The sequence below is a fragment of the Corvus hawaiiensis genome, chromosome 3, assembly GCF_020740725.1.
Source record: "Corvus hawaiiensis isolate bCorHaw1 chromosome 3, bCorHaw1.pri.cur, whole genome shotgun sequence".
Taxonomy (NCBI): domain Eukaryota; kingdom Metazoa; phylum Chordata; class Aves; order Passeriformes; family Corvidae; genus Corvus; species Corvus hawaiiensis.
In genome coordinates this window covers 3,008,097-3,033,420 of record NC_063215.1, presented here as the reverse complement: position 1 = coordinate 3,033,420, position 25,324 = coordinate 3,008,097, and the positions used below count along the sequence as shown (strand labels likewise).

The 25,324-nt window shown below is 46.7% G+C and overlaps 1 protein-coding gene across 3 annotated transcripts in view; it reads left to right on the top strand.

The window, feature by feature from the left end:
• The first annotated feature begins 301 nt into the window (after positions 1-301).
• Positions 302-25,324, top strand: part of PINX1 (PIN2 (TERF1) interacting telomerase inhibitor 1) — a 61,455-nt gene continuing 36,432 nt past the window's right edge. Inside the window, exons 1-6 of one of the 3 annotated variants that reach the window (XM_048298113.1) lie at positions 302-334; positions 5,672-5,781; positions 7,551-7,643; positions 7,989-8,067; positions 11,721-11,813; positions 14,363-14,439. In XM_048298113.1, the coding sequence (XP_048154070.1) occupies positions 316-334; positions 5,672-5,781; positions 7,551-7,643; positions 7,989-8,067; positions 11,721-11,813; positions 14,363-14,439 (471 nt within the window). In that variant the 5' untranslated portion in view covers positions 302-315. Of the gene's footprint in view, positions 335-1,753; positions 2,069-5,671; positions 5,782-7,550; positions 7,644-7,988; positions 8,068-11,720; positions 11,814-14,362; positions 14,440-25,324 lie in introns of those variants that run through there. The other 2 variants (XM_048298115.1, XM_048298114.1) reach the window with 2 other exon arrangements.

Here is a 25,324-nt window from a genome sequence, read left to right as displayed (position 1 = left end):
TCCAGGCACAGCCAGACCCGCAACTCCCTGGAATATTCACCCTGCCTGTGCCCCTTATTTCCAATCACACACAGCGAGCGCTGCTCATCCCCTTCCCCCGGCACGGGAACAGCCGATACACAACCGAGACCGTGTTTTGAGATATTTACTGGAATTTCAGCAAATTTGCAAACTTCATTTTCATTTTTTCATTTTTACTTTGGTGTCCGCTACGCTCGCCTGTTTTAAAACTTTTTTAATCAGGCGCCGCTCACGCCGCCCTTTAAATGCGCCGGAGGTCACGAAAGTCCCCCTGCAGGAAGGGAGGCCCCCAAGATGGCGATGCTGGCGGAGCGTGAGTGCCGGTCCCGGTGGGAATGCCGCAGGAATGCTGCGGGAATGGGAGCGAACTGGTGCCTCGGGAGCGGTTCCAGACCCTCCCCACAGCCCTGCCTGAGGGGTCCGGGCTGCGCCGCCCCTCCCCATGGGTGCAGGGGGGTCTCAGTAGCGCATAAAGGGGTTCGGGGAGTTCCGCTGCTGGGGAAGGAGGTTTCAGAGTTAAGGAAAGGGGCGTGCGGGGACTGGGAGAGGTGGGATGAGGAGGTTCCTTTGTCCATGAATTGGGCTCCAGGGGTCCCCTGTGTCAGGGGAAGGGGGGGTCATGGGGTGAGGAGACCTCGGGGTGGCCGGGAAAAGGGTTTAGGGGTCCCCCGGTGTGGAAGAACTGGGGGCTGGGAGAGGCAGGAATGAGGGTCCAGAGGGTCCCAGTGTCAAGGAGAAGGGGGGGTCTTGGAGCTAGGAGACCTGGGCTGGGGCCAGAAAAGGGGCTCAGGAGGTGCCCGATGTTGAAGAACGAGGGGTTTCGGGTCTGAGAAGGGCAGGAATGGGGCTGCGGGGGATGCCAGGGTGAAGGAAAAGGGGGGCTGGGGCCTGGGAGAGCTGGGCTGAGGGTGAGAAAAGGCTTCAAGGGTCCCTGGGGTTGAAGAACGGAGGGCTGTGGGGACTGGGAAAGGCAGGAATTGAGGAGAAGGCAGGGTTAAGGAAAAGATGGGGTCTGGAGGCTGGGAGAGGTGGGATGGCCGGGAAAGGGGTTCCAGGGGGACACTGGTGCAGGATGAGGGGTGCAGGGGCTTCTCTGTGGGGTCTGTCGTGTCCCAGGCAGGAGCAGTGGGAATGTCCCTTGGACACCTTTAGGGACAGCTTGTCCTTTCAGGGGCTCGGTGCCGTCTCTGGCCGTGTGTTTAAGGGGAGACACCTCCAGCCCAGGGGTGCTGGGGACACCCCGGGGACGTGGCAGGGCCGTGGGCTGGTGCTGGGTTTGGTGCTTGGGTCACTCCCAGGGCAGCGCTGGAGCTGAGCCAAGCTCTGCCAATCCACAGCTTTTAGAGACCCTCCAGAGGAGGCTTTGGAGGTGGGGAAGGGTCTGGAGGGGCCAAATGAGGAGGGCCTGAGGGCACTGGGTGTGGTCAGCTGGAACAGAGGGGACTGAGGTCAGACCTCACCAGGGGCTGCAGCTCCTCCCGAGGGGCAGCTCCGATCTCTGCTCCCTGTGAGCAGGGACAGGACCCAGGGAACGGCTGGAGCTGTGCCAGGGGAATTTGGGATGGATAGCAGGGAAAGGTTCTTCCCCCAGAGGGTGCTGGGGCACTGGAGCAGCTCCCCAGGGAATGGTCACAGCCCCAAGGCTGCCAGAGCTCCAGGAGTGTTTGGACAACGCTCTCAGGGGTGCACAGGGTGGGATTGTTGGGGTGTCTGTGCAGGGCCAGGAGTTGGACTGGATGATCCTGGTGGGTCCCTTCCAGCTCAGGATGTCCCCTGATTCCATGGATTTTGTTTAAATTCCCATGATATTGGAAACAAAGAGCTTCAGTTTTGCCTCTGAGGTGATTGAGAACTTGGGCTCCCCATTTCTGATAGAACTTTCTGGTGTCAGGACACCCTTAACCGAGAGCTCAGGGTCTGCTGAATTTGTTTGCTGGGCTGCAGGAAATAGGAACAAATGTGGACTCATAACAAATGTGGTTTCCATTGGGAAGTGAAGATGTGAATTGAGGAAAACAAATCTGCATTTGCACATGGAGTTTTCTAGGTATTTTCAGTGTGAACTTTGGTACTCTTTTTTCCAGAATTTGTTAATTGTTTTAATTGGACGTGTCAATAATAGACTCACTTGGAGTGGAAGGGACCTTAAAGCCCATCCAGTTCCACCCCCTGCCATGGGCAGGGACACCTTCCACTATCCCAGGTTGCTCCAAGCCCTGTCCAGCCTGGCCACTTCCAGGGATCCAGGGGCAGCCACAGCTTCTCTGGGCACCCTGGGCCAGGGCCTCCCCACCCTCACAGCCAGGAATTCCTTCCCAATATCCCATCCATCCCTGCCCTCTGGCAGTTTGAAGCCATTCCCTGTGTCCTGTCCCTCCATGCCTTGTCTCAAGTCCCTCTCCAGCTCTTCTGGAGCCCCTTTAGGCTCTGGAAGGGGCTCTGAGCTCTCCCTGGAGCCTTCCCTTCTCCAGGTGAACACCCCCAGCTCTCCCAGCCTGCCTCCAGAGCTGTGTCCCTCCTGTGCTCCCAGACCATCTCTGGGCTCATGGCAGGGGTTTGGATGGGAACTTTCAAAATTATAGTTAAAAACTTGCTCCAGGCATAGAATTCATCTTGGCAAAAGGGATTAGCAGTGGATCTTTTTCAGATCATAGAGTGTTTGAGTAAAGAACTTGAGTTGTCCAGCCCTGGCGCAGCTGCCCAGGGCAGTACTGGAGTCCTCATCCCTGGGGGGGTTTCAAAGCCATGTGGATGTGGCACTGGGGGACACGGCTCAGTGGTGGCCTTGGCAGTGCTGGGGGATGGTTGGACTGGGTGATCTTAGAGGTATTTTCCAACCTCAGTGATTCTGTGATTCCCTAAGGAAATGAGGATTTTCTCCACTGGATGGTGCTGCTCTCCCGGAGTTCCATCACTGTCTGTGGCATCATTTTCGGAGCAGCCCAGAAAGTTGGTGTTAAATTAGGAGCTGAATCTTGTAGCTGGAAGTTCGTACCTGGTTTCCTCTCCCACTTTAGAGACATCAGTGAACAAACGTTTCTGATAAATTATTGACTAATTAGTGGATTTTGTTGTTTGTTTGGAAAGGGAAGGTGATTTTATGTTTTCTGGAAATGGCATGGAGCTGTTCCTGGCTTTCTTAAATACTTCTCTAAAGATGAAAGCAAGTTTGCTTGGGGTTTTTTCCTATATTTAAGTCACCCTGTTTAAAAATCAGAGTATGTTATCCTGGCAGAAATCTGAGGATTAAACCCACAGTGTTTGAAATACTCTGATTGCAAGTGCTGAGAAAGGGAAGGTCTCTTAATTTCAAGCTTAAGAAATACTTGTGTCTGGTGCCCTTGTGCTTTTGTTACCAACATCCTCCCAGGAGCAAAACATCTCAGGGGCTTCTCCACAGGGAGATGCTCAGGAAAAAACATAGAAGTTCATTTTTGAGGTGGTTTAAAGCACATCAAACAACTCAATCTGGAAGTTAATTCACCTATTGTTGATAAATCCTGAGATGCATGGGGTGGTTTTACAACTGTAGGAATTGCATTGGATTTAATTTCTTGGGGTTTGCAAAGTCACCACCTGAGGAACTACTTACAGAGAGTGTAAGAGTATGGACATACCTAAAATGTTGGATTTATAAAGGGCATTGAACCGTTTTTGGTGGCTGAGTGAAGGAAAGTTGATGTAAATTGAGGGATTTTAGAGGTAGAAATGAAGAAATGTGAGTGAAAAGGAGGGCAGCTGCTTAAGTGGGCAGCATAAACTCTATTGGAATCATAGAACCTGAATTATTACGGTTGGAAAATCCCTCAGAGATCATCCAGTCCAACCATCCCCCAGCACTGCCAAGGCCACCACTGAGCCATGTCCCCAAGTGCCACATCCACACGGCTTTTAAATCCCCCCAGGGATGGGGGATACCCTGGGCAGCTCTTCCAATGTCTGACCACCTTTTATCATGAAGATATTCCCTCATATCCAATCTAAACCTCCCCTGGCACAACTTGAGGCTGTTTCCTCTCATCCTGCCCTGTTCCCTGTGAGCAGAGCCCGACCCCCCCTGGCTGTCCCCTCCTGTCAGGGAGTTGTGCAGAGACACAAGGTCCCCCCTGAGCCTCCTTTGCTCCAGGCTGAGCCCCCTGGTTCTCCATGGGACAGCAGGGAATCCCAGTTTGTTTAGAAGTTAAAAATCAGAGACCACAGTGGTGCTTTCTCACATTTTGTTGGCAGCACGGGCAGGGCTTGGAGGAGGTTCTGCTCTCAAGGCTTCCTGGTGGGAATAATCACAGAATCCCAGGATGGTTTGGGGTGGAAGAGACCCTAAAGATCATCCCATTCCACCCCCTGCCATGGGCAGGGACACCTTCCACTCTCCCAGGTTGCTCCAAGCCCCATCCAGCCTGGCCTTGGACACTTCCAGGGACGAGGCAGCCACAGCCTCTGAGGTTAATAAGTTGTTTCCTGTAGAGAAATGAACCAGCCAAAGGTTGGATTCCCCTCACAGCCCTCGGGTGTTTAACCCACTGTGAAAGCTGTTTAGGGACTGTTTGGAGCTTCAGAGTTTCAGAAGCTTGTTAAAAAAAGCCCCCACCTTGCATTCTGACAGCCTTAGTTCCTTAAAAATGAAACAAAACTGGACAAAAAATGAGTCAAACATCCCTGTAATATTCAGTCCCTCTGGCCCAAATCCCAAATCTTGTCTTTTAGGGAACGATGACTTCCTGATTACATTGAAAACACCTCGTTGGATTTGGCTTCTCCCTGCCTTTGTGTGGCCTTGGGTTAACCGGTCATTTTTGATCCACCATTTCCCATGGTGTTTAATGAAGTTTGTGATCTTCCTGTCTCCCATTCTTTGTTTGTCTTGTTTATTTAGGTTCTCTTCCTGCCTGGGTTTAGGTGCACACTTCAAGTGACTGGTTAACTGGGCTGGCTTCTCTTCCTTGATTTCAAGGAAGCTGTTCCTGGTGGGAAAGGCAACATGTGGGTCTGGGAGAATGTAATTTCTTCGGGAATCTGTATAGGACAAAGGAGCCTTGATTTTCCTTTGGATCACTTAACTCCTGCAATCATTTCTGGCAGCTTTTCAGTTTTCCCATAAAGCATTTTTGAGAAATCCAAAAGCTGAAATCCCACGGGTTTGTGTTCTGTCATTCCCTTTCTCTGTTCACTTACATTGGATTTTTGATTTGGCTTTTGTTAAGAAGGCAAATATTAAAATTTCTGGGTTCTGGTTAAAGGGAAGTCTGGAGAATGGGTTTTGTCCAGAAGTGGGAGAGCTGCATCATAATCTCCTCCTCTGTAGATTCCATGTTGAAGCCAGATGTAAAACAAAATTGGAATAAATATGGAATTTACACCCAAATGGTAATCCTTAAAGCTTTCCCTGAATCACAGCCCATCCTGAGGGACAGCAACTTCCGTAGCAATTCTGCTTTGGCATCTTCCCATTAATAATTAATATTTTCACTGGGCTTTTATTGTTGTTGTGGTGGTTTTTGTTTAGTAAAATTAACCCCCAAAATATGGTGAGTCTGGCCTAAGTTCTGGAGTGGTGTTTTTGCAATGAAGAGCTTTGGTTGAACTGATCCAATACCAAGAACTCTCTGGGAATGCCAGTAGAGCCTATTTGAATTTTCCCTTCCTGCTCCAGCCCGGAGAAGGCAGAAGTGGTCTGTGGATCCACGAAACAGCGCCTGGAGCAATGATGACTCCAAATTTGGCCAGAAGATGCTGGAAAAGATGGGCTGGTCCAAAGGAAAGGTAGGATCTAAGGGAAAATTGTCACTGAAGGGTCTAAAACTGCCATAAATCAAACTCATTTGATTTATTCTCTTAAGTGCACAGAGAATTTGAGCAGTGACAGATTTCTACACTTAGTTACAAAGTCTTGTTTGTGCCTCTCCTGCTTTCCAGTTTCTCTCCATTCTCTGACAACCTAAATTCCCAAGTGAGAGCAGGAGTTGGAACATTAAATCAGGTTAAAGGTTTTAAGCTGCCTTTAAACCCTCAATTCTCTCCGTGTTTGGTGCTCTTTAAAGCAACTGCAGGACCTGCTTTAATCTTCCACCTGGTTTCAATTTTTTTTTCTGCTCTCTTCCTTGAACCCCCAAAATGCTGTATCCTGGGAGCTGTGTCCCTTCCCAGCTTCAGCTAGGACCTGTAGTCCCAGTGACTGGTTCCTGGCACTAACAGCAATCTCCAGGTCAGCACAGACACCTGCAAACTGCAGGTTTAATTCCACAGAGGTGCCTCAGCAAAGCTGAGATTTGGGGCTGCACATCAGAGTATTTAATGATAAGAATCCCCACAAACCCCTACTTCCTTTAATTCTCCTTCTAGATTTCCTCTTACAGACTTTCCTTAACAGGAATAAAATTAGGATAATTCTCAATTCTCTGAATGCTTTAAAGCCTATTTTTGGATTTAAACTGTTGCCTCAGTTGTCTCACAACGTTTCCTACTCAAGCTACTGGATCTTCCTTGGCAGCAGTTGTACAAGAAGGATTTATGTCTCCATTCCACTGCAAACTTGGACAAATGGAACTTTCCCTTGATCAAATTAAGGGGCAGAAGCCCATCTGGGCAGGGAAATTAAGCTGCTTACACCAGTCCTGTTATTGGTTGTGTTGGAATTGGGTCAGGGCAGGTTGTGTGGCCGAGTCTCCTGCTTGCTTCCATATCTTTTGGTCAGCAGAAGTTTCAAGGCAAATTTTCCACCCCACTGATCAGAAAAACTCCACTTTGGTTGTCCAAACATGCCTCATTCCTTCAAATATTAGATATCCCAGGATGTGTCTGCAGGGCTTCTCTGCACTGCAGCAGCACATAAATGTTTATTAATTCTAGCACACTTGGCTGATGATTTGTGACAGATGAGGCAAAAAGCAGGTCCCAGGAGCAAAGTTTTAAACCAAAAGCTTTGCCTTTTAATTTTTTAGCCTTGATCATACAGTTAAGAAAGATAACCCTGGACCTGATTATTGCTTCATATTAAAGAACCCTAAAGTCATTTGCTCCAATATTTTCATCCAATTATGAGCACAAATGAGGTGGAAGAAATTGTGAATGTCCTGCTGGCTCCAGTCTGCTTCTCCCCTGCCCCTCCCTGCTCGCCTCCCATATAAATTTGTTCTGGATTGTGTGTTCCATGTGGATCTGCCTTACTCCCATTACCCTTCCCAGTGACAGAGGGATTTTTGGGGAGAGTTCTTCTTATATAGAGTCTTGTTGGAAAGGTGGAAACACTTTGGGCTTGCTTAGGAATGTCAGGTGGCTTCCTGATTAATCACCCGACTACTTCATGTTGTTGCTGTTTTAGTGTTTGTAATGCTTTGCTGGAGGCTTAAGTAGTGAATTTAAAAGCCTTTGTTTGTTGTGTGGTAATGCCTGTGAATGAGTTCAGCTACAAGCAGGCAAATTCATAGGAAGTTGTGATTTCTTGCTGTATTTCTTTGTGAACTATCTGACAATCCAAAAGCTCTAACTGCTGCTGTAAAATCCTTACATTTTTACCCTCAAATCCTCCTTAGGGTCTCGGGGCTCAGGAGCAAGGAAATCCAGAACACATCAGGGTTAAGGTGAAAAACGACGTGCTGGGATTAGGGGCTACCATCAATCACGAGGTGAGCACTAGACCCAGGGCAGGGAATGGATCCCATTTCAGCAACAGCACAATTATTTGAATGGAACATCAGTGAAATCTGTTGTCACAGCTGGTGGCAGCACGTACCAAACAGGATTGTTCAGGACTTCCCAACACAACCCTGATAATTTCATTTCACTTTGGGGTGGCTGTAGGAGCTGTTGTTGGTTTTACCACCTGTGGAGCTTCCCAGGCTCCCTCCCACCAACAGGGACTGGATATATCCAATTAATTTACTTCTCAGAGTCTTAGTTCTTAGAGTTTAGTAAAACTTGTGTTAATTCTGAAGACTTCTGCCTTGTGTTCATGTGGGTGATATTTACAGGACAACTGGATTGCTCATCAGGATGACTTCAACCAGCTTCTGGCTGAGCTGAATAACTGCCATGGACAGGGTGAAACAGGTAGGTTCATGCTTGGCTCAATCAGATGCTGGAAGCTCAGCAGAGTTTCCATTCTGTGTCTTCAAAGAGTTCCTGAGGCCCAGTTTGGGCTACAAATAAGGTTAACAACTCCCTCTTCTTCCCCAAAATTACTGGGAGCCAAAGGATGTGTTGCCATCCATGACCATGGATTTGCAGATCTCAGTGCATCAGTTTTGCTCTCAGGACTCAAAGAAAGGCTTTTTGTTGAGGAAGGAAAACATAAGATATTGAACTTGTTTATTTTATCCAGATCACAATATTTGGGACACTTTTCCTGGGCTGTACCTACAGGAAGAGTTATTTCTTTATGAAGCACCCCGAATCTGTCTGAAGGCTCACAAAAATCACTCAGCACTGCAATGCTTTGCCTTCCTTTTACAAATGAACTGTCACACTTGGCTTCCATGCTCCAGTGGCTTCTTAAATACCTCCTTTTCCTGTCCTTGGAGAGCTGCTCCATAGCTTTTGCCTCAGAGTTCTGCATTTCTGCTTTGAGTGTGGTATAAAGTGATTTTTGTAGCCCTTGTGTTGAGCACGCAAGTAGGGAAACTTCCCCAAAAGGGCTATTTTTAAAGTCTTCTATTTTTGAAGTTTCTTACAAGCTGACCTTGCTTTGTGAAAATGAAGTTAGGAAACTGTGGTGGGTGTGAGCTTAGAGAAAGAATTGGTTTATCAAATGATTTATCATCTCTCCTCTAGTTAAACTCATGTTTAAATGCTGACTTTGTATCTAAACAGCTTTCTGAAGTGTTGTTAAACCAAGAGCTCCTGTTTGGACACAGCCTGTCCGTGTGCTGCTGGGGCAGCATTGCCAGCTTAGTGGATTCACCAACTTCATTTCATTCATTCATTTGTGTAACCTTTGAGCACTGAAGGTTTTCTAGGAGAAAAAATGTAGAAAGAAGAGGAGGAAAATCAGTTAGCAAGGAAGTTTTCTAATCCTGGTGAGCTAGGATTAAAATTCTGAGCCTGATGCCTCAAAAGACCTTTCTTAGCTTGCTGTGCAAGTCGTCCTTGTGGAATCATGAGGCCACCCAGGACTCGGTGCTGTCACTCAGCTCCTTGAGAGCTAGGAGAGCACTTCACGGGGAAATTCCAAAAGTTCCTGTCTACCTTTAGAACTAAATCCTACCCAAGTTGCAACTTGAGCCCTGGGAAGATCAGGGAGGTGTAACTGGTGGGAAACCTGCAGACTGACGAGCAGAGAGCTGAAATTACTTGCCCAGGGCCACGGTGAGTCAGCAGAGGCAGGTTCAGGGAGCAAGGCTTGGCCTTAAGCTCTGCACTCTTGCCTGGGTCACCTCATGCAAAGTGACCCTTGAAAACTCCCATTTGTCCCTGTTTCACTCAGTTCTTTTCGTCCTTTTAGGAGCTGGGACAAGTTTTCAATCACTGAAAGCAAATTTGGGTGCACCTTGAAAATTCCAGGTCAGAGTCACATTTGGTGATTTCCAGAAAGGCATCACTCCGAAACTTGGTTTTTTTGACAATTGTTGAACTGGCAGAACTCATCCAGAAAAAACTCTCCCTGCAGCTGTGCTGCAGGAGCAAATGTTACATTACTGGCCATCCTCCAGTTCCAAACTGCATTAAAAGTCAGCTGAAAAACTTCATTGTTCTTAAAGAACTGGTGCAGTTGCCAGAGCTTGATTGCAGTTAGAGGTCGGAAAGGAACGGACCCGTGGGGGTTGATGCCAACACTCAAATGCCCTCAGTGTCTGTAGTTTTAGCTGTCTTTTCCTTTTTTTTTTCTAGGTGAGCACCCAGTGAGGGCAGGTTTAGATTAGATTAAATGTTAGGAAGAAATTCATCTACTGGTGTTAAGGCCCTGGCATAGGTTGCCCAGAGAAGCTGTGGCTGCCCCTGGATCCCTGGAAGGCTGGGTTGGACGGGGCTTGGAGCCACCCTGGATAGTGGAAGGGTTTGGGGCTATGTGGTCTTTTCCCACCCAAACCATTCTATAATTCCAGGCTGTTTTGCTGGGGTCCTCAGTGATGATGACTGCCCCTTTCCCATTGATAAAATGTGGGAACGACACCCTGCCTGTGCTTTGGCACTTCCACTTCGATCAGATTTGCTGCAGAAATGCCACATTGGAGGCTTTATTGCCCTGACTGAATTTCTTTGAAAAGCACATTAACATTCCTGCAGCGCTTGCTCAGTTTGTCAGGATTTTCCAGTCCCTGGAAGACACAGGGATGTATTTCCCTGCCCACTGCAAGTACCAGCATGTTCTGGAGTGAAATCCCTCTCTGCAGGCACGAGGCGGTGCTGCTGCCCCTTTCCCTGTAGGAATAACGTGGAGGAGGAAGCTCTGTGGAAACCTTTTGCTGTGTAATGCTCCTTTTGCTACCAGGAGGTTGGAAACCAGGCTCAAAGTGCTGCACCTCTGTCAAGATATTTTAGTTGTGATCCTTGCTTTCCCCACAGACCCTGTTATTGATGATTTTTTTGTTAAAAACTGATTTGCTGGTCCTTTCTCTTCCCATTAGGGTTTAATGTGTGAGTGAGAGAATGGATCTCAGCCTGCTGGCCCTCAGCTCTCGCACTGCAGGCTGAGGATTTCATTTTTAGCTCGGGGATTCTGTCATCAGGTGGCACTGCCTATCAAACAGGGAAGTGCTGGAATTCCAGTGGCAGAAAAGCTTGGGCTGCAGAGCTTTCCAGGGTGGGATCATATAAAAAAAGTGACTCAACTTGGCCCTCAGGGTATGGGTTGATTTCCCTACCCATTCTACTGGGAGGAAAAAAAACATCTCACCAGAGTAACCTTCTCTGGAGTTAGAGACTCCTGTGGTGCCTCTTTTCAGGACTGGTAAGGCAGTAATTAGCTGTACAACAGGTTAGTTCTCTCTTTCTTGTAAATTAACAGGCTCTGTGGCTGCAAAGAGAACATTTGTACCCCTAAAATAACCTTGCACAGCACAGGAACGTGGTCTCTGTGCTGTTAAATAGTGAGGTTAATCTTTCATGTGGCTTTAACCTGCTCACAGTCTCCCAAAGCACTCCTGAGTGACTCTGGGACTGAGCCAGCCCCGGAGACCATTCCCAGAGGACAGTTTAGATGCAGTCCCTCTTCTGGAAGCCTGGAAAATGAGATAATAGGGATGTGACAATTTGTTCTAGTTGGCCTCAGGGACAGAAATGCTTTGTCACCATTCAGTTTCCTTACACAGAGGTATCAGCTTATGTCCAAATAAAGGTATTTTGTGTAGGGTTAGAAATGAAAATCCTGTGGGGTTTTTTTTCCCCCCTTTTTCTTTTTGCTCAGTCAGGTTCAGTATTTTATTTCCTACTATTTTTTACATATTTCTCGGACTCTGGTTCTGAAGACACTCCATAAAAACAGCACTATTATTATTTTCTAACCACAGAGATGGATTTGCCTTTGACCTGGAGTAGCTCTATCTGCCTTTTCAAATTACATTGGATTGGAAATGGGAAAGAAGGGATGGGGCGAAAAAAAATCAAGCAAAAACTTAAGAGTGCTTCCTTCAATAATATTTTATGATATGTTGTTGACTGAATTTTGAGAGAGAAAGTTGAAAACACTGATGTTTGAATTTGGTGGTTAAAGTGCCTCTAACAGAGCTGGAACCTGTTTGCTTGGGGTTTGTTTCTGGTTTTTTTAGAGCCCTCAGTGAAAAAGCAGAAAAAGACATTCAGCCTCGAAGAAAAATCCAAATCTTCCAAGAAACGTGTCCATTATATGAAGTTTGCCAAAGGTAAGAGGAGTTCTGTTGTTTCATAAGCCCTGGCCAAGATTAGAACAAACCCTGGTCAAGGTGATCTGTTGCCTTCTGGAGTCTAAATTACGCAAGTAAAACCTGGGTTTAGAAACACCCCCTGCAGCAACTTGCTTAAAGCTCTAATGCACTGTTCCTCTTTGTTTTGGGCAATTTTGGATGGCCTTAGGCTGATGTTGGGAGTAAAACAATCCCTAAGTGAAGGAGCTGAATAAAGGAGCAGCGAATATTCTGAGGGTCGGGGCGTGGGCAGGGGTGGGAGCAGGAGGCAAAGGCGAGGTGGGAGTGACTGAGGCATCTGCGTGGCACTAAACCCTGCAATCCCCAGTAACCCCTGCTCAGAGATCATGGGGATGAGATCAGGGATCAGATTAAACCTGCATGAAGGAAGAGGAAAGAGCTTTTACATCCATCAGATACTTTCTGGGATAAATTAGGGCAGCGCTTGGTGGCCACAAAAACTTTACCAAGAACTTGTGGAGTTCAGTAATTTCTTTCTTTCTTTCTTAGAGTGATGACATGATTTGAGTCAGTCCAGGTCGTGGCCCTTGACAGTTGTTCAGTCCTGTCCCTGTTGCTCTGTTCCCCTTTCACACGGTGTGTGTGCCTGTTTCAGGGCATGGATAGGATCAGTTTCCACTAATGGCTGATTTATTAAACTGAAAGCTCTGTGTCATGTATTCCAGCAGCAAATGCCTCTGCTAAGACAGAGCTAATTGATATCTGAATGGAGGCCAAATTTTCATATCGGGGTTTGGGATTTTTAGTGGGCTAATTCAACCTTTAAGTCCAAGCTGTTAACATGAGCTTGCCACTTTATGACATTAAACAATTAAATTGGTTCAGGGCTTGCAAGTGCAGAGGCCATGGCCTGCTTGAGGTAGTAGCAAAGAGGACTTACTTTGATTCGGATTTAACCTTTTACTAAATATAGAGGAAAAAAGAAGTGTCTTTTGAACATGTAAAATACAGCTCAAGGCTTTCATATTCCCAATATCCCTGATTTGTTTGGTCACATTTCCACAAGGCAACTCCTCATTTGCTTGTACCCTCTGTGGCCTGACACAGGGAAATTGTACTTTTTCTGAGAAAGAGGAAAAGTTATTTGAGAAAGGCTCATGCTGTCATGGCCCTTGTTGTTGAAGTCCAGTCCTGCTTCCTTTCAGACTAAACAAGACAAGCTCACACAAAAGCGGGAGAAGGGAACAGCGACGGCACCAAACGCGGCTTCCGCTCCTGGGGCTGGTTTGGAGCGTCACTGCTGGAGGAACAGGCACCCCTGGATCTGGGAAATACACCCCAACCTCAGATTAAAACACTGATTTCAGCTGCTTTTCTAGTAGCTGCTCCCCTGTGATGCTGCAGGAGATTTGGGCTGTCAGCTGAGTTGGTTTTCTGAGAGGGAAGGAATGGGGGATGCACCCGGGGGAGGCATGGAAAGGAAGCGTAGCCTAAAAATGGGAGCAGGAGGATTTTAGGTGTCACATTCCAAGCCTTGGCCAAGATAAAGCTGAAAACAGACCCAATCTCATCCAGCTTGCTTGCACAAAGCCATTTAGAGGCTGTGCAGTGAGGCAGCAGGAAGCTGGGGAACACTTGCTCCTCTAGGCTGATGTGTCTCTTTACCCTCTGGGGGTAGGAAAGAATCCCAAGAAAAAGAAACAGGTTGAATCGTCAGATTTGGGGATTTTTTTTGTTTTAGGTTTTTTTGGCCATTACGAGATTCATTTTGAGGTCAGCGATTTTGGAATCAGAAAATCAAGTGATTTAAGACCCCAGCAGACTCTTAATGAGTTTACCTGTATGGGCTGATTTTGTTTCTTTAACTTTTGCTGACCTTTTCCAAAAGAATTTTCTGACAGAAGTAGCGGACAACTCAACAAATTCTGCACTGTGGAATTGGCTAAACCTTTGCCTGTATCTCTGAGTCTCACATCACACCCTCCTGCTTCCCCCTCCCTGCTCCGTGTCTGATATCCAGCTCACCACACAACAATCAGATGGGAATAATGGACCTCCTGGAAATCTTTGCTTCACCCTTGCAGTGGTTTTGAGTTGGAATAATCCAGTGTGTGGCAGAGGTGGAGGTTTTGCTTTTCAGAAGCAACATCAGAAATCGAAGAAAAGCCTCCACACAGTAAAAATTGATTTTTTTTTTTTTTTTTTTTTTCATTGTGTGGAGGAGCTGTAACTCCCTAATTCTGTCAGAAATGGGGAATCCTCACAAGAATCCAAAGATCCCAGTGCATACACACATTTCCTCATGTGTACCTTCATTTAGTGGCTTTAGCATAGAACCACAGCATGGTTTGAGTTGAAAAGGACCTTAAAGCCCATCTCATTCCAACCCCCTGCCATGGGCAGGGATACCCTCCCCTATCTCAGGTTGCTCCACATCTCGTCCAACCTGGACTTCCTGATTTTTATTCACCTCCAAGAGCAATTCCTCTCTGTGGGTCACACTGTTGCCAAAATGCATCCTCAGATGTGAAGGTTTGGGGTTTTTTTCCTCTCTTTACCCCTTCCAGGTAAGGATCTCTCGTCACGCACTGAGCAGGACCTGTCCTGCATTTTTGGGAGAAGACAGAAGAGTGCCAAGACCCAGGTAAACAAGAATCTTCTCCTTTCTCTTGTTTCCTTGTTTATTATCCCTTAAACAAAACATCCAAATGTCTTCTGCCAATGTGTTTTTTCTCCTTGAAGGACTGTGCTTGAACTGTGAGGAAATAAGAGTAAATTTAATCCCTGTTTTTTTGGATTATTGTGATGTAACTTCTTTGGAGTTGGGGAACTCTCCAGTATTTTAATTTTTTGTTAGGAAATGTACATCACAAAGGAGAATTTTGCTTGACCTGGTTGGACTCGATGCTCTCAGAGGTCTTTTCCAACCTAAATAATTCTGTGAAAGAACCATAAATACCCAAAATAAAATTGGACATTCCATGCCAACAGGGCAATCTCCACAAAAATTGCCCTCGTTTTCACAAAATTGGGAAAGGCTGAGCAGCTGCAAAAGATTCAGAGGTGCCCTGAACAGTGATAAATATTTGATGAGAAGACCTCTCCCCTGACTTTGTGTAACGAGATCAAGGTTTGGACCAGCTTTTATTTTATTTATGTGTTCATTAGCATTTTGCTTTTGCAGAGCGCAGAGCTGCTCTATCAGTGGACAAAATAACTGTGACATGACCAACATATCCAGAAAAATTCTTTGGGAAAAAAAAACACCTGGCAAAAGCACAAATGGATGTGTTGCAGGAATTGCCCTGTTGGTTCCAAGTTCTTGGAAATCTCTTGTTTTAAGGGAAAAATGGGGCTTGAGTTGAGTGGAAATTGAGTGGAAATTTCTGTAGTGTTTGACACCTTGCTCTTGGTGCTCTTGGAAATTGTTGTGGAACTTCACTGCAGGTCACTGGGAGCTGAAATAAGGATTTGGTAACTTCCAGTCTGTGAGAACTGTCGGAGCTCTCAAATCCTGTGCCAGGGAGCCTTGTTGGTTCTGATCACCTAAATGGATCTGCTCCTTGGCTCCCTTGCTTGTCAGATCAATGGGAAGCAGGAAAAACTGGGATTTAAAGCAATTTTTCACTGGTGGGGTTGAAAGAGCAGATTTTGTCCGCTCATGAGTTGTCTCAAGTAGTTGGTCTTGTTTTCTCTGTCTGTTTCACATCTTTTGAAATTCAGAGTTGGAAAGTTGCTTCTTCTGGGTCTTTTTCCTGCAGAACATTTGCTCTTTTGTGGATAAACACTGCAGATCACATGGATTTTATGGAGGGTGTCTAAGTTTGTGCATGTTTTTGCCAGTCCCTTGACAGATGCAGTGGTTGGCTGATGGCTGCTGTGCTGATTTCCTGAAATGGTTCAAGCTTCTGGCAGAAAAGTCACAGACTGTTCCCTCCTAAGCACCCAAATTTCCCCATGCAAATCCAGGCAGGAGAGAACAGAATTTGGAGCAGCCACAGGGAGAGGAAGCCAGAGGCAGCACAATTGCTCCCCCCAGCTCCCCCTTCTCCTTCTCTTCATGGATCAGAGATCTGTGGAGTTTGCACAGAACAAAAGTGCATTGCTCGGGCCCTCCAGCTCTGAGCAATTGCATTTCACTGCACCCATGAACTCTTAGGATCCCTTTCCATCATGTTCCAGAGCCTGGTCCTTAAGGTGGCACCAAAAGAAGTGCCCTGTGAGGCCTTGCAGGAATTCCCTGTGTTTGCATTCTGGTTTGAAATCCCCAAGCTCTGGGCATTTCCCTGAGTGCGCAGAGCTCACTGCAGGAGCAGGAAGGTGCTGCCGTTCTTCTGGAACTGAGTTGTTCCTGCGTGGAGATGATGTAGGAAGAGCCCTGGTGCCCAGCAGAGCCCTGGGTTTGCCTCCAGATTGTGGTAGGCTCCAATTTCCTTCTAATTTCAGCTCCTACAACCCTGGGTGGTTTCCCTGTTCACAGGATAAGGACTTCCACACTTCCACAGGAGCCAGAACTGCTCCTATCATTGGATCTGATTGCAGGCTCCCAGCTGTGGTTGCAGTGGAGATGGTACATGGAAGTACTCCTGTTGACCCTGGAAGAGCTGGGGTGGTGGCCCACAGGAATCTCATGGATTTAACAAGGCCAAGTGCTGGTGCTGCATCTAGGTTGGAGCAGCCCCTGGCATCAGCCCAGGCTGGGCATGAGCAGATGGAGCAGCCCTGGGAGAAGGACTTGGGGGTACTGGTGGGTGAGAGCTGGACATGACCCAGCCCAGAAACCCCCCAAGGGCAGCAGGGAATGGGTGGATTCTGCACAAGGAGAGCATGGAGCTGCTGGAGCGAGTCCAGAGGAGGCACCAGGATGATCAGAGGGATGTTGCAGCTCTCCTGTGAGGAAAGGATGAGGGAATTGAGGTTGTTCAGCCTGGAGAAGAGCAGCTTTGGGGTGACCTAACTGGGGCCTCCCAATACCTGAAAGGAGCTACAAGAAAGATGGAGAGAGACCATTTACAAGGGCCTGGAAGGACAGGACAAGGGAGAATGTCTTCAAACTGACAGAAGACAGGGTTAGATGGGATATTGGGAAGAAATTCTTTCCTGTGAGGGAGGTGAGGCCCTGGCACAGGGTGCCTAGAGAAGCTGTGGCTGCCCCTGCCTGGATCCCTGGAAGTGTCCAAGGCCAGGTTGGACAGGGCTTGGAGCAACCTGGGCTAGTGGGAGGTGTCCCTGCCCATGGCAGAGGGTGGATCTGGATGATCTCTAAGATCCCTTCCAACCCCTGCCATTCCATGATTTTATAGCTTGAATTCCTGTCTCAGACTCTTCCTGAGGTATCATCTCCTTCCTCTGTTCTCTGAGGTGCAGTTTGAGAAGCATTCAGCACACATTTGATGTGCACTGAAAGACCTGCCAGCCCCCAACAGAGCTCCCATTCCACTCTTGACAATGCATTTCAGCTTAATTCTTTTTCCCTTATTTCTGTTTGTTTCAGTCTGGGATCAGAAAAGCTTGGGTGTAATTTTATGGGAAGATGCAGGAACTGCTTTTCATATAGTCACAGAATTGCTGAGGTTGGAGGAGACCTGGAGGTCTCCAGATCAGTCACCCTGCTCAGGGTCAGCTGTGGCAACTTCTTCAGGAGTTTGTTCAGAGTTTTGATTATCAGCCTTCCTTAAAGCCTCCAGTTTAAGCCTGTGACAAAATTTCAGTGGGTGGATAAAAGAGGAGAAAAGGAGAAGAGATCACAGAATCATGGAATTGTTAAGGTTGGAAAAGACCTCTACAGTCCTCAACTCCAAGCCTGTTCACCACTAAACCATGTCCTCAGGCACTTTATCCTCATGTTTCTTGCACTTCCAGGGATGGTGACTCCTCCACTTCCCTGAGCAGCCTGTTCCAGTGCCAGACAACCCTTTCCATGAAGAAATTTTTCCTAAATCCAATCTAAACCTCCTCACTGTTGCACTAGAGCTGGCTGGTTGGCTGGTGTCACACCAAACTGCCTTTAGAGCTTAGGAAAAGGGAGGAAAAAAGCAAAACACAGGGAATTCTGTCTGTGCTTATGGTCCAAGGAGAGTCAGTGGGAGGACTCAAGGCTCAGTGATGGTCTCTGGACCAGCAAGATAATCCTGGCTTTTCTGAAGTGCTTGTCAAAAATCTGTCACCCCTGAGCTGCTGCAGTGATAAACAGGGTCTCAACAAATCAGATGTGTCACTGTTCCACTTAGTCCTGTCCACTCTTTTCCAATGTGGTCATTAGCAATCATTTTATGATCTTGACCAGTGCAGCAGCCTTTGGCAGGAGATGCTCTGTGTGAGCTTAGTCTGAGCTGTCTTAACTGTGGGGCTGATCTCAGACTCACTTTTCAGCTGTCTCAGTGGCCAAGGACTGATCTGGTAATGGATCCTTCCTCTTGTTTCACACCACCTCTGCAGCAGTAAGTGGGGAATGTTGAAGCTTGGATTATCTACCTTATCAAAGGAAGAGGGAGTTGGCCAGAGGATTGTGAAGATTGTGAAAGCGGGGAATTGCAAAGGATGTGGAAGGAAATGCTGTTTGCCCCTGAGGGTTGAAAGGAGTTTCTCTAGAAGTAATAAAACTACAATACAGTTGTTTTGATGGTTCTGGGATATGTGTTACTAATCAGAGGCACTTGCAACCTTTAATTCTCCTGAATGTTCAACATAAGCATCCTTTTTTAAAATTATTTTTGATAAATCATCTGTCCAACTCAAACCTCCTTAATAAACTACACAGGGACCTTTGTTTAAAACGAACAACAACAACAAAAAAATACAAGTCAAAAAAATGAGGTGGGGAAGAAAACAATGGCTGGGCTTCAGAGTGGACCTAAATTGAAAACGTCTGCAGTTTTTCCCAGGGAGAGCAAGTGATCGAAAATATTGAATTGTAATTATGAGGCTCTCTGGAGACCTGCAGTGAGGACCTGTTTTGCAGGGTAAGATCTGCCAGACTTGTTTTTTGCCCCCACTTTCCCTGTGATTTTCTCACTTGCTTAGGAACACTGGGAGCTGGGGAGACAGAAAAACAAATTCCATTAGTTCCTATCTGGTTGAACTTCCTGGAACCCCCACTATTTTTTTTGCTTCTCAGAATTTCCTTCCTCCATCCAGCTGTGTTTCCTGATGAAGCCTTATCACTGGAGAAAATGCTCCTGAGTGAGGCTGAGGATTTGGGAATTAGTTGCAGACGGTCCCAACTTGGTTGCTGAACAACATGATTCTGGCACTGATTTCACTCTGGGGGCTGGGGGAGCAGCTCTGATTTGCTCAAACCCTGTTGGAGATGCATAAAAACCTGAGTGTTTTGCATCCATCTCACATCCATGGCTCAGGCCATTCCATGAGTAATCTGCTTCCTCCAAATTTGTGTAACTTGGATGTAAAACCTGCGTAAGTTCCCTTAAGCCACCCAATCCAAGTTGCTCAAAAGTCTCAGGCTTGCAGTGATTTCTTCCTTGTTAGGCATTAGAAATGGAACTGTCCACCCCTGGTGCTTTTTCACTTTTTTTTTTTTTTGTGTTTTTTAATCAGGAAATTGTCTTCTGACACATTTTGCAGAACTTCCTCAACTGACTTATATTTCCCAGCACTTATCAGAAAAGCATGTTGGCTAATCTTAAGGGACATAGCTGAAAATCCATTAAAGTCTGGCTCTGCCATGGGCTCCCTGAAGTTGTGAGTAAGCTGATACCATTCCCTGCACCTCGACTTTGTCTCTCCAAAATGCCAATCTTGATACTGGTGTTTGTGGGGTTCCACAAGTGTGACTTTTAGGCACGTTGCAAGTTTAATCTTAGGGGTTTTTTTTTAACCTGTGACCAAATTTGTTGCAAGGTTAGCACATAAATTAATTTGCTGCTCCCTTTTGTGGCAATGCCAGGGAATTAAAAAAAAAGCAGGAGAGAAAAATGAGTTACAAATTAACACAGATTTTTCACCGTTCTGCTTTGGAGACCACAGTTAGCATGAGGTATTTGGGACTGAGAAGCAGAACAGAGGAAAAAAAAAAGACATCAAAAACCTGGAGAGAGTCCAAAAGGATTTAGTAAAATGGGAGACAGGGTTAGAGGGCATGTCCTAGAAGGAGAGAGTGGAGGAACTGGATACGTTCATCTCAGAAAAGAGGCAGAAAAAAAGATGACCTCTCTGCCTATAAATATCTGGGGGTCGCGGGGAGGGAGGAGCAGAGGAAGGGAAGGGACAGTAATCAGAGTAGGCAAAAGCCAGGAATGGGACTGGGGGGTGAGAACTTCAATTAGAAAGAGGAAGACACAGACTTACTCTTCAGCAGGCTTCCTCACAGTGATGTCAGCGGGGCACTGGAGGAGTCTCCTGAGGGAAATCCCAGCTCCTCAGTGAGTGACGCCGAGAAAAAAGATGAATTTAACACTTTTAGACTCGTTGGAATGGGCAGAGAGGGATCAGTTTAAGTCAAACATCTCTAAAAAGGCATTCTGTGAGCGACTCCAGTACTGAAGTTGGATTCCTGTGGTTGTGTTGTGCTTGGATTCTGTGTGGCTAAAGGAGGTGAGCTTGGGCTGGAATCCCTGATCCATGTCCATGGATCTGTTGGCCTTCTTTGTCCAGTCATGAAATATTTTAGAGTCTTAACATCCTTGAAATCTCTGCTGCTTTGATCAGCATGTTTTACTTGCTTCTGAATTTTAGTCTCAAGTGGTAGGACAGGGGGGAATGGTCTTGAGATGAGGCAGGGGAGGTTCAGATGAGATATGAGGAAAAAATTGTTCCCTGGGAGGATGGGGAGGCCCTGGCACAGGGTGCCCAGGGATCCCTTGGAAATGTCCCAGGCCAGGTTGGATGGGGCTTGGAGCAACCTGGGCTAATGGAAGGTGTCCCTGGCTGTGGAAAAGAGTGGAATGGGATGGACTTTAAGGTCCCTTCCAACCCAAACCATTCTGTGATTCTATGATTATTTTCAAGGGCTTTTTCTAGCCTCTGTAGTACTGCAGGAACTTCTTCGGCCTCTCCAATCCTTCGGCTCTGCACCCCACCATGGGCTCTCACATCCAGAAGGGCCAAAAAGAAGAGAAAAAAACAACCCAAAGCCAAGACTCTGCTAGGAGTGAGCAGAGTGCAGCAGTGCCTTTGGCTGTGTCTGAGGAGCAGTCAGGACAGGCTGGTGACACAAAGTCACAAGGAGGACAATAGGGTGGTACAGCTGAAGGGCTAAATCACAGAACCACAGAATGGTTTGGGCTGGAAGGGACCTTAAAGCTCACCCAGTTCCAGCCCCCTGCCCAAGTGGTACAGGTAGAGCAGATCTGGCAGCGCACACCCGTGGAAAGTGGGTCTAAAGCTCTGTTGCTTTGAGCTGGTAACTTACAACATCCTACATAGCAAGTCAGAAAATGAATTAGGCTCGAGGTGTTAATTTGGGCCGTATTTTTAGTGTTGCTCCATGCAGATGAGACTGTTTCAGGAACACCAGGAAGAATTCCTTTACCCAGCATTCTGTCCTAGTTGTGCTTTTGATAAAAAGGTGGAAGAGCTAAGTATTGATGTTTTGTTGCCTATTCTATAAGCACCTTGTTAATCAACTGGAGGATAAATTATTGCTGTTCAGATATCAGGAGAGAGGGAGAGGAGGAGATATCTCCCAATCTGGAAGAAAAGGTGCTTTTTCTTCCTCTCTTCATTGGAGAAGAGTCTTGCCTCCACATTTGTTCCTTGGGGGGGTTGTTAAGGAACAGAAACAAAACTGGGGGGAGCTCTTTTTGATTTATCTTCTCTCCTTCCCTTTTGGTCACTTCCAGAGGCTTAAAGAGCCGAGTTGGCTTTAATGTGTTACCATTAGAGACCAGGCATTAGCTGGAATAACCCATCCTGCCTCACAGTGAAAAATATCTCTTGATTGGCTTAATTAATCAGTCAAAGGGGAATGACATGGCCCTCGGCTTGAGGGACTCTGCTGCACAGGTAAACAGGTCATTGATAAATGGTTTACCCACAAATTCATATATCAAGAAAACTTGGTCATTTTTTAACTACACTTGGTGTGAAAGCTGTGCTGCGTTTTTTGGAGGTGGATTTTTGCTGTCTTCGCTTTTTTTTTTGTATTCTGGGAGCTTTTAGGCTGTGGAAGTTTGCAAGAGGAAAAGGCCAGTCAGAACTTCGTCATGACTGGAGTTCTTCTGTTTCCAGAATTGGAAGAAAGAAACCCTCAAGAATTTTTTGTGCCCTCTCAAAAAAGAGGAAATCATTGACATGGTTTTGTGTTGAGATTGAGTGGGTCTGAAATCAGGATGGCTCAATTGCTTCTGTCATTTAAGTATCCTGAGGCTGCTCAGTTGGTCATATCCAGTCCTCAGGCACTGCATGCACAAAAAATAGATCGATAAATGGGTCTGATGAAATAATTGGGGAAAATCTATGGAGTAAGAGGCAGGTCTGTGTTGGTAAAAGGCTTTAACTGACCTGATTTCCTATTGGCTTTTGGTATCTCTCTGCTGGACCTTGTCATCTGTATATTTTATAACACCTTGTCCTGCAAAGGTGGTTCTCCAGTGGGATTCTTCACTGAGATTTAAAGAAAAAAAGAGGGGAAAAAGAAAGAAAATGAGAAGGGGAGGGAGGAAATCCAGCTCTAAATTGCATAAAAATGTGATCTAGAAACACTTATCCATGGGGTAAATTGGGTTAAAGCACTGGAATCGTGTAAAGAGCTACAGAACAATGTTTGGCACAGCTGCTTAACTGGGTGCTCAAAACAAATCCTAATTGTGCTTTTTTCTTGCAATTGTCTTTTTTTTTTTTTTTTTTTTTTTTTTTTCTTATTTAACTGTGTATAATGTGAGAAAGTTACACACCAGTAGCTAAGAATATGGGTTTGGCTACTAGGGAATAAACCTCACCTTATTTTCGTCCTGTGTAATCCCTTCCTCCAGGCAGCCCTTGCCATGGGCCTGAGCTTTACAGACCAGCCTTGTTTTGTTTTTCCTTTTAAAAATATTTGTCTGATCAAAGAGCTGTCCTTAAAAAAAAAAAAAAAAAAAAAATTCCAGCGCAGCAGATCAAAACAAGGAAAAGTACTTTTTTTGATCCTATCATAACAGGATTTGTATATGGAAGTGTGAACTAAGCAGGTGGCTTCCTGTTGATTTTTAAGCCAGGTGGGCAAGTTCTTGGTGATGAGTTGGTCTCCTTCCCTGCCCTGCTTTCCCTGGGGCAGGAATGTGCTTATTCCTGTGCCTAGAGGAGTGGGATTTGGGCTGACAGCTTGTAGGGATAATGCTGCTGTGGGAATGAGAGGGAAAAACAGCAGCTTGTTCTCTCTCAGAAATCAGGGGTTAGGATACATTTTATTATCTCTAAGGGGGCAGCTGGATCTACTCAAGCAGCCTGTGAGGACTGGGTGTTCACAGCAATCTGATTTTTGCTGACTTAGTATCATTAAAGGGTGTCTAACCTTCCTCCAAGGGTGTCTTCTGGTTTTTGGCTCATCAAACTGGTTATGAAACTGCTGCTTGGTTCAGATGGGTTAAACAAACCAGAAGCAGGAGCAAAAGAAATGATTCAGCCTGAGAAAGTGCTTAAAATCTAAAGAAACAAGCTTTTCCACTTCCAATCCTGTATTTCAGCTTCTCTGCTGGGTTGTTCTTTCTTCAGCTGTGACTGTTCACTTTTTTAACTCTCCAGTCAGGAGAAATACCTGGTGCTGGAGAGTGACTTGGTGGTAAAGTTCCCCCCAGAGTCCAAGCTGGTCCCTCCTCTCTCTAAGCTCCCTCCTGCTGCCTGACATGTGTGCAAACGTGGCCATTTGAACTTAGTTTGGGCTTATTTGGGCTTTCCCAAGGTTAAGACAAGGTTAAGAAATCCAGTGTCTGTTTTTCACTACCTCTGCAGCCTCACTCTGCAAACCACCATCGATCCCAGCGCGTTTCCTTTGAACAATTGTGGTGTTGCCATAGGGAGAGGGGCGAATGTGACAAAATTGCTGATTAATGTCATTAATTTGGTCATCTGTTAATAACTGTGTGCATCCCTCAGGTGAGGAAAGAGGAAGAGGATGATGAGGAAGACAAATCGTGCGGGGGCAGAGTTGGTGCCTTCTGTGCTCAGGTGACTTTAGCATCAGCTTTAAAATGATGTGTCCCTTGTCAGGGATCCTGGTGATGAGGACTTGCTGTTCTCCATCTCCTCTGTGGGAAGGGCCTCAGATTTGGTGTTAAGGATGAGTATTCTCCAATTTTGATTTCTTGAGAGGAGAGAGCAAGGACTTGTGGACCTGTTGGAATGTTAGCATCACAAGGATGCTCCCAGGACCAGAGCCCCTCTGCTCTGGAGCCAGGCTGGGAGAGCTGGGAGTGTTCACCTGGAGAAGAGAAGGATCCAGGGAGACCTCAGAGCCCCTTCCAGTGCCTAAAGGGGCTCCAGGAGAGCTGGAGAGAGACCTGGGACAAGGGATGGAGGGACAGGACACAGGGAATGGCTTCCCAGTGCCAGAGGGCAGGGATAGATGGGATACTGGGAGGGAATTCCTGGCTGTGAGGGTGGTGAGGCCCTGGCCCAGGGTGCCCAGAGAAGCTGTGGCTGCCCCTGGATCCCTGGAAGTGTCCAAGGCCAGGTTGGATGGGGCTTGGAGCAATCTGGGATAGTGGGAGGTGTCCCTGCCTGTGGCAGGGGGTGGGACTGGATGGGCTTCAAGGTCCTTTCCCACCCAACCCATTCCATGATAACAACTGGAATCGGCCACAGAAAAGGCAACCAAGGGGAGTTCAAGAGTTTTGCTGATTTGGGCAGAGTTTGGATACTCTACTGAGCAGATTCCGAAATTTCCGTGCAGGCAGCACGGTCTGAACTCTTCCCTGCACTGGATTAAGGGATGTGAATCCATCTGGGTGTAGTTTGTCCCTTCTCCCCTTGGGCACAGTTGTTGTGCCCTCAGGTGTTTGGATTCACAGACTTGCGGTGCTACAAACCCAGGGGGTGTTGGTGAGGGCAGGCTGGAGGTTGGTGTGCCTTTGGAGCAGGAGATGCTGCTGCCTGTGGTAATTCCTCAGAAATCTTTTGTTGTATCCTGGGATGAACCTTCAGAAGGTTCTGCCTGGATGATGCTGGTGGAAAACGCTGGAGTCCCTCCGGATCCAGAATCCCCGGGGTGGTTTGGTGGCCACCTTGCAACTACATCAGCTGGAGTTAAAAACCAACATATGTTGGATAAACTTCCAGCTCCCACGAAAAGTCAGGATCAAGGATGATTTCACCATGGGTAGTAGAGTGCAGAGAGGGTGGAGAGTGGAGAGAGGGAATGCTGTCCACAGCATTCGAGATTTAATTCTTTCTTACTCCCGTTTTACCAGGGTTTATTTTAAACCTGCTCTGTTTCACCAGGAGCTGAGTTTTTCCAAGTGCTGGGACGTGTTTTTGACAGCAGAATCCAGCCCAGCTCAGGGTAACGCTGATCCTGTGTCACCTGTGTGGTGCAGGTTGTTTTTTAACAAATGAAGGGAAGATCAAAAATATTGTCTGCCCTAAAATCGTGT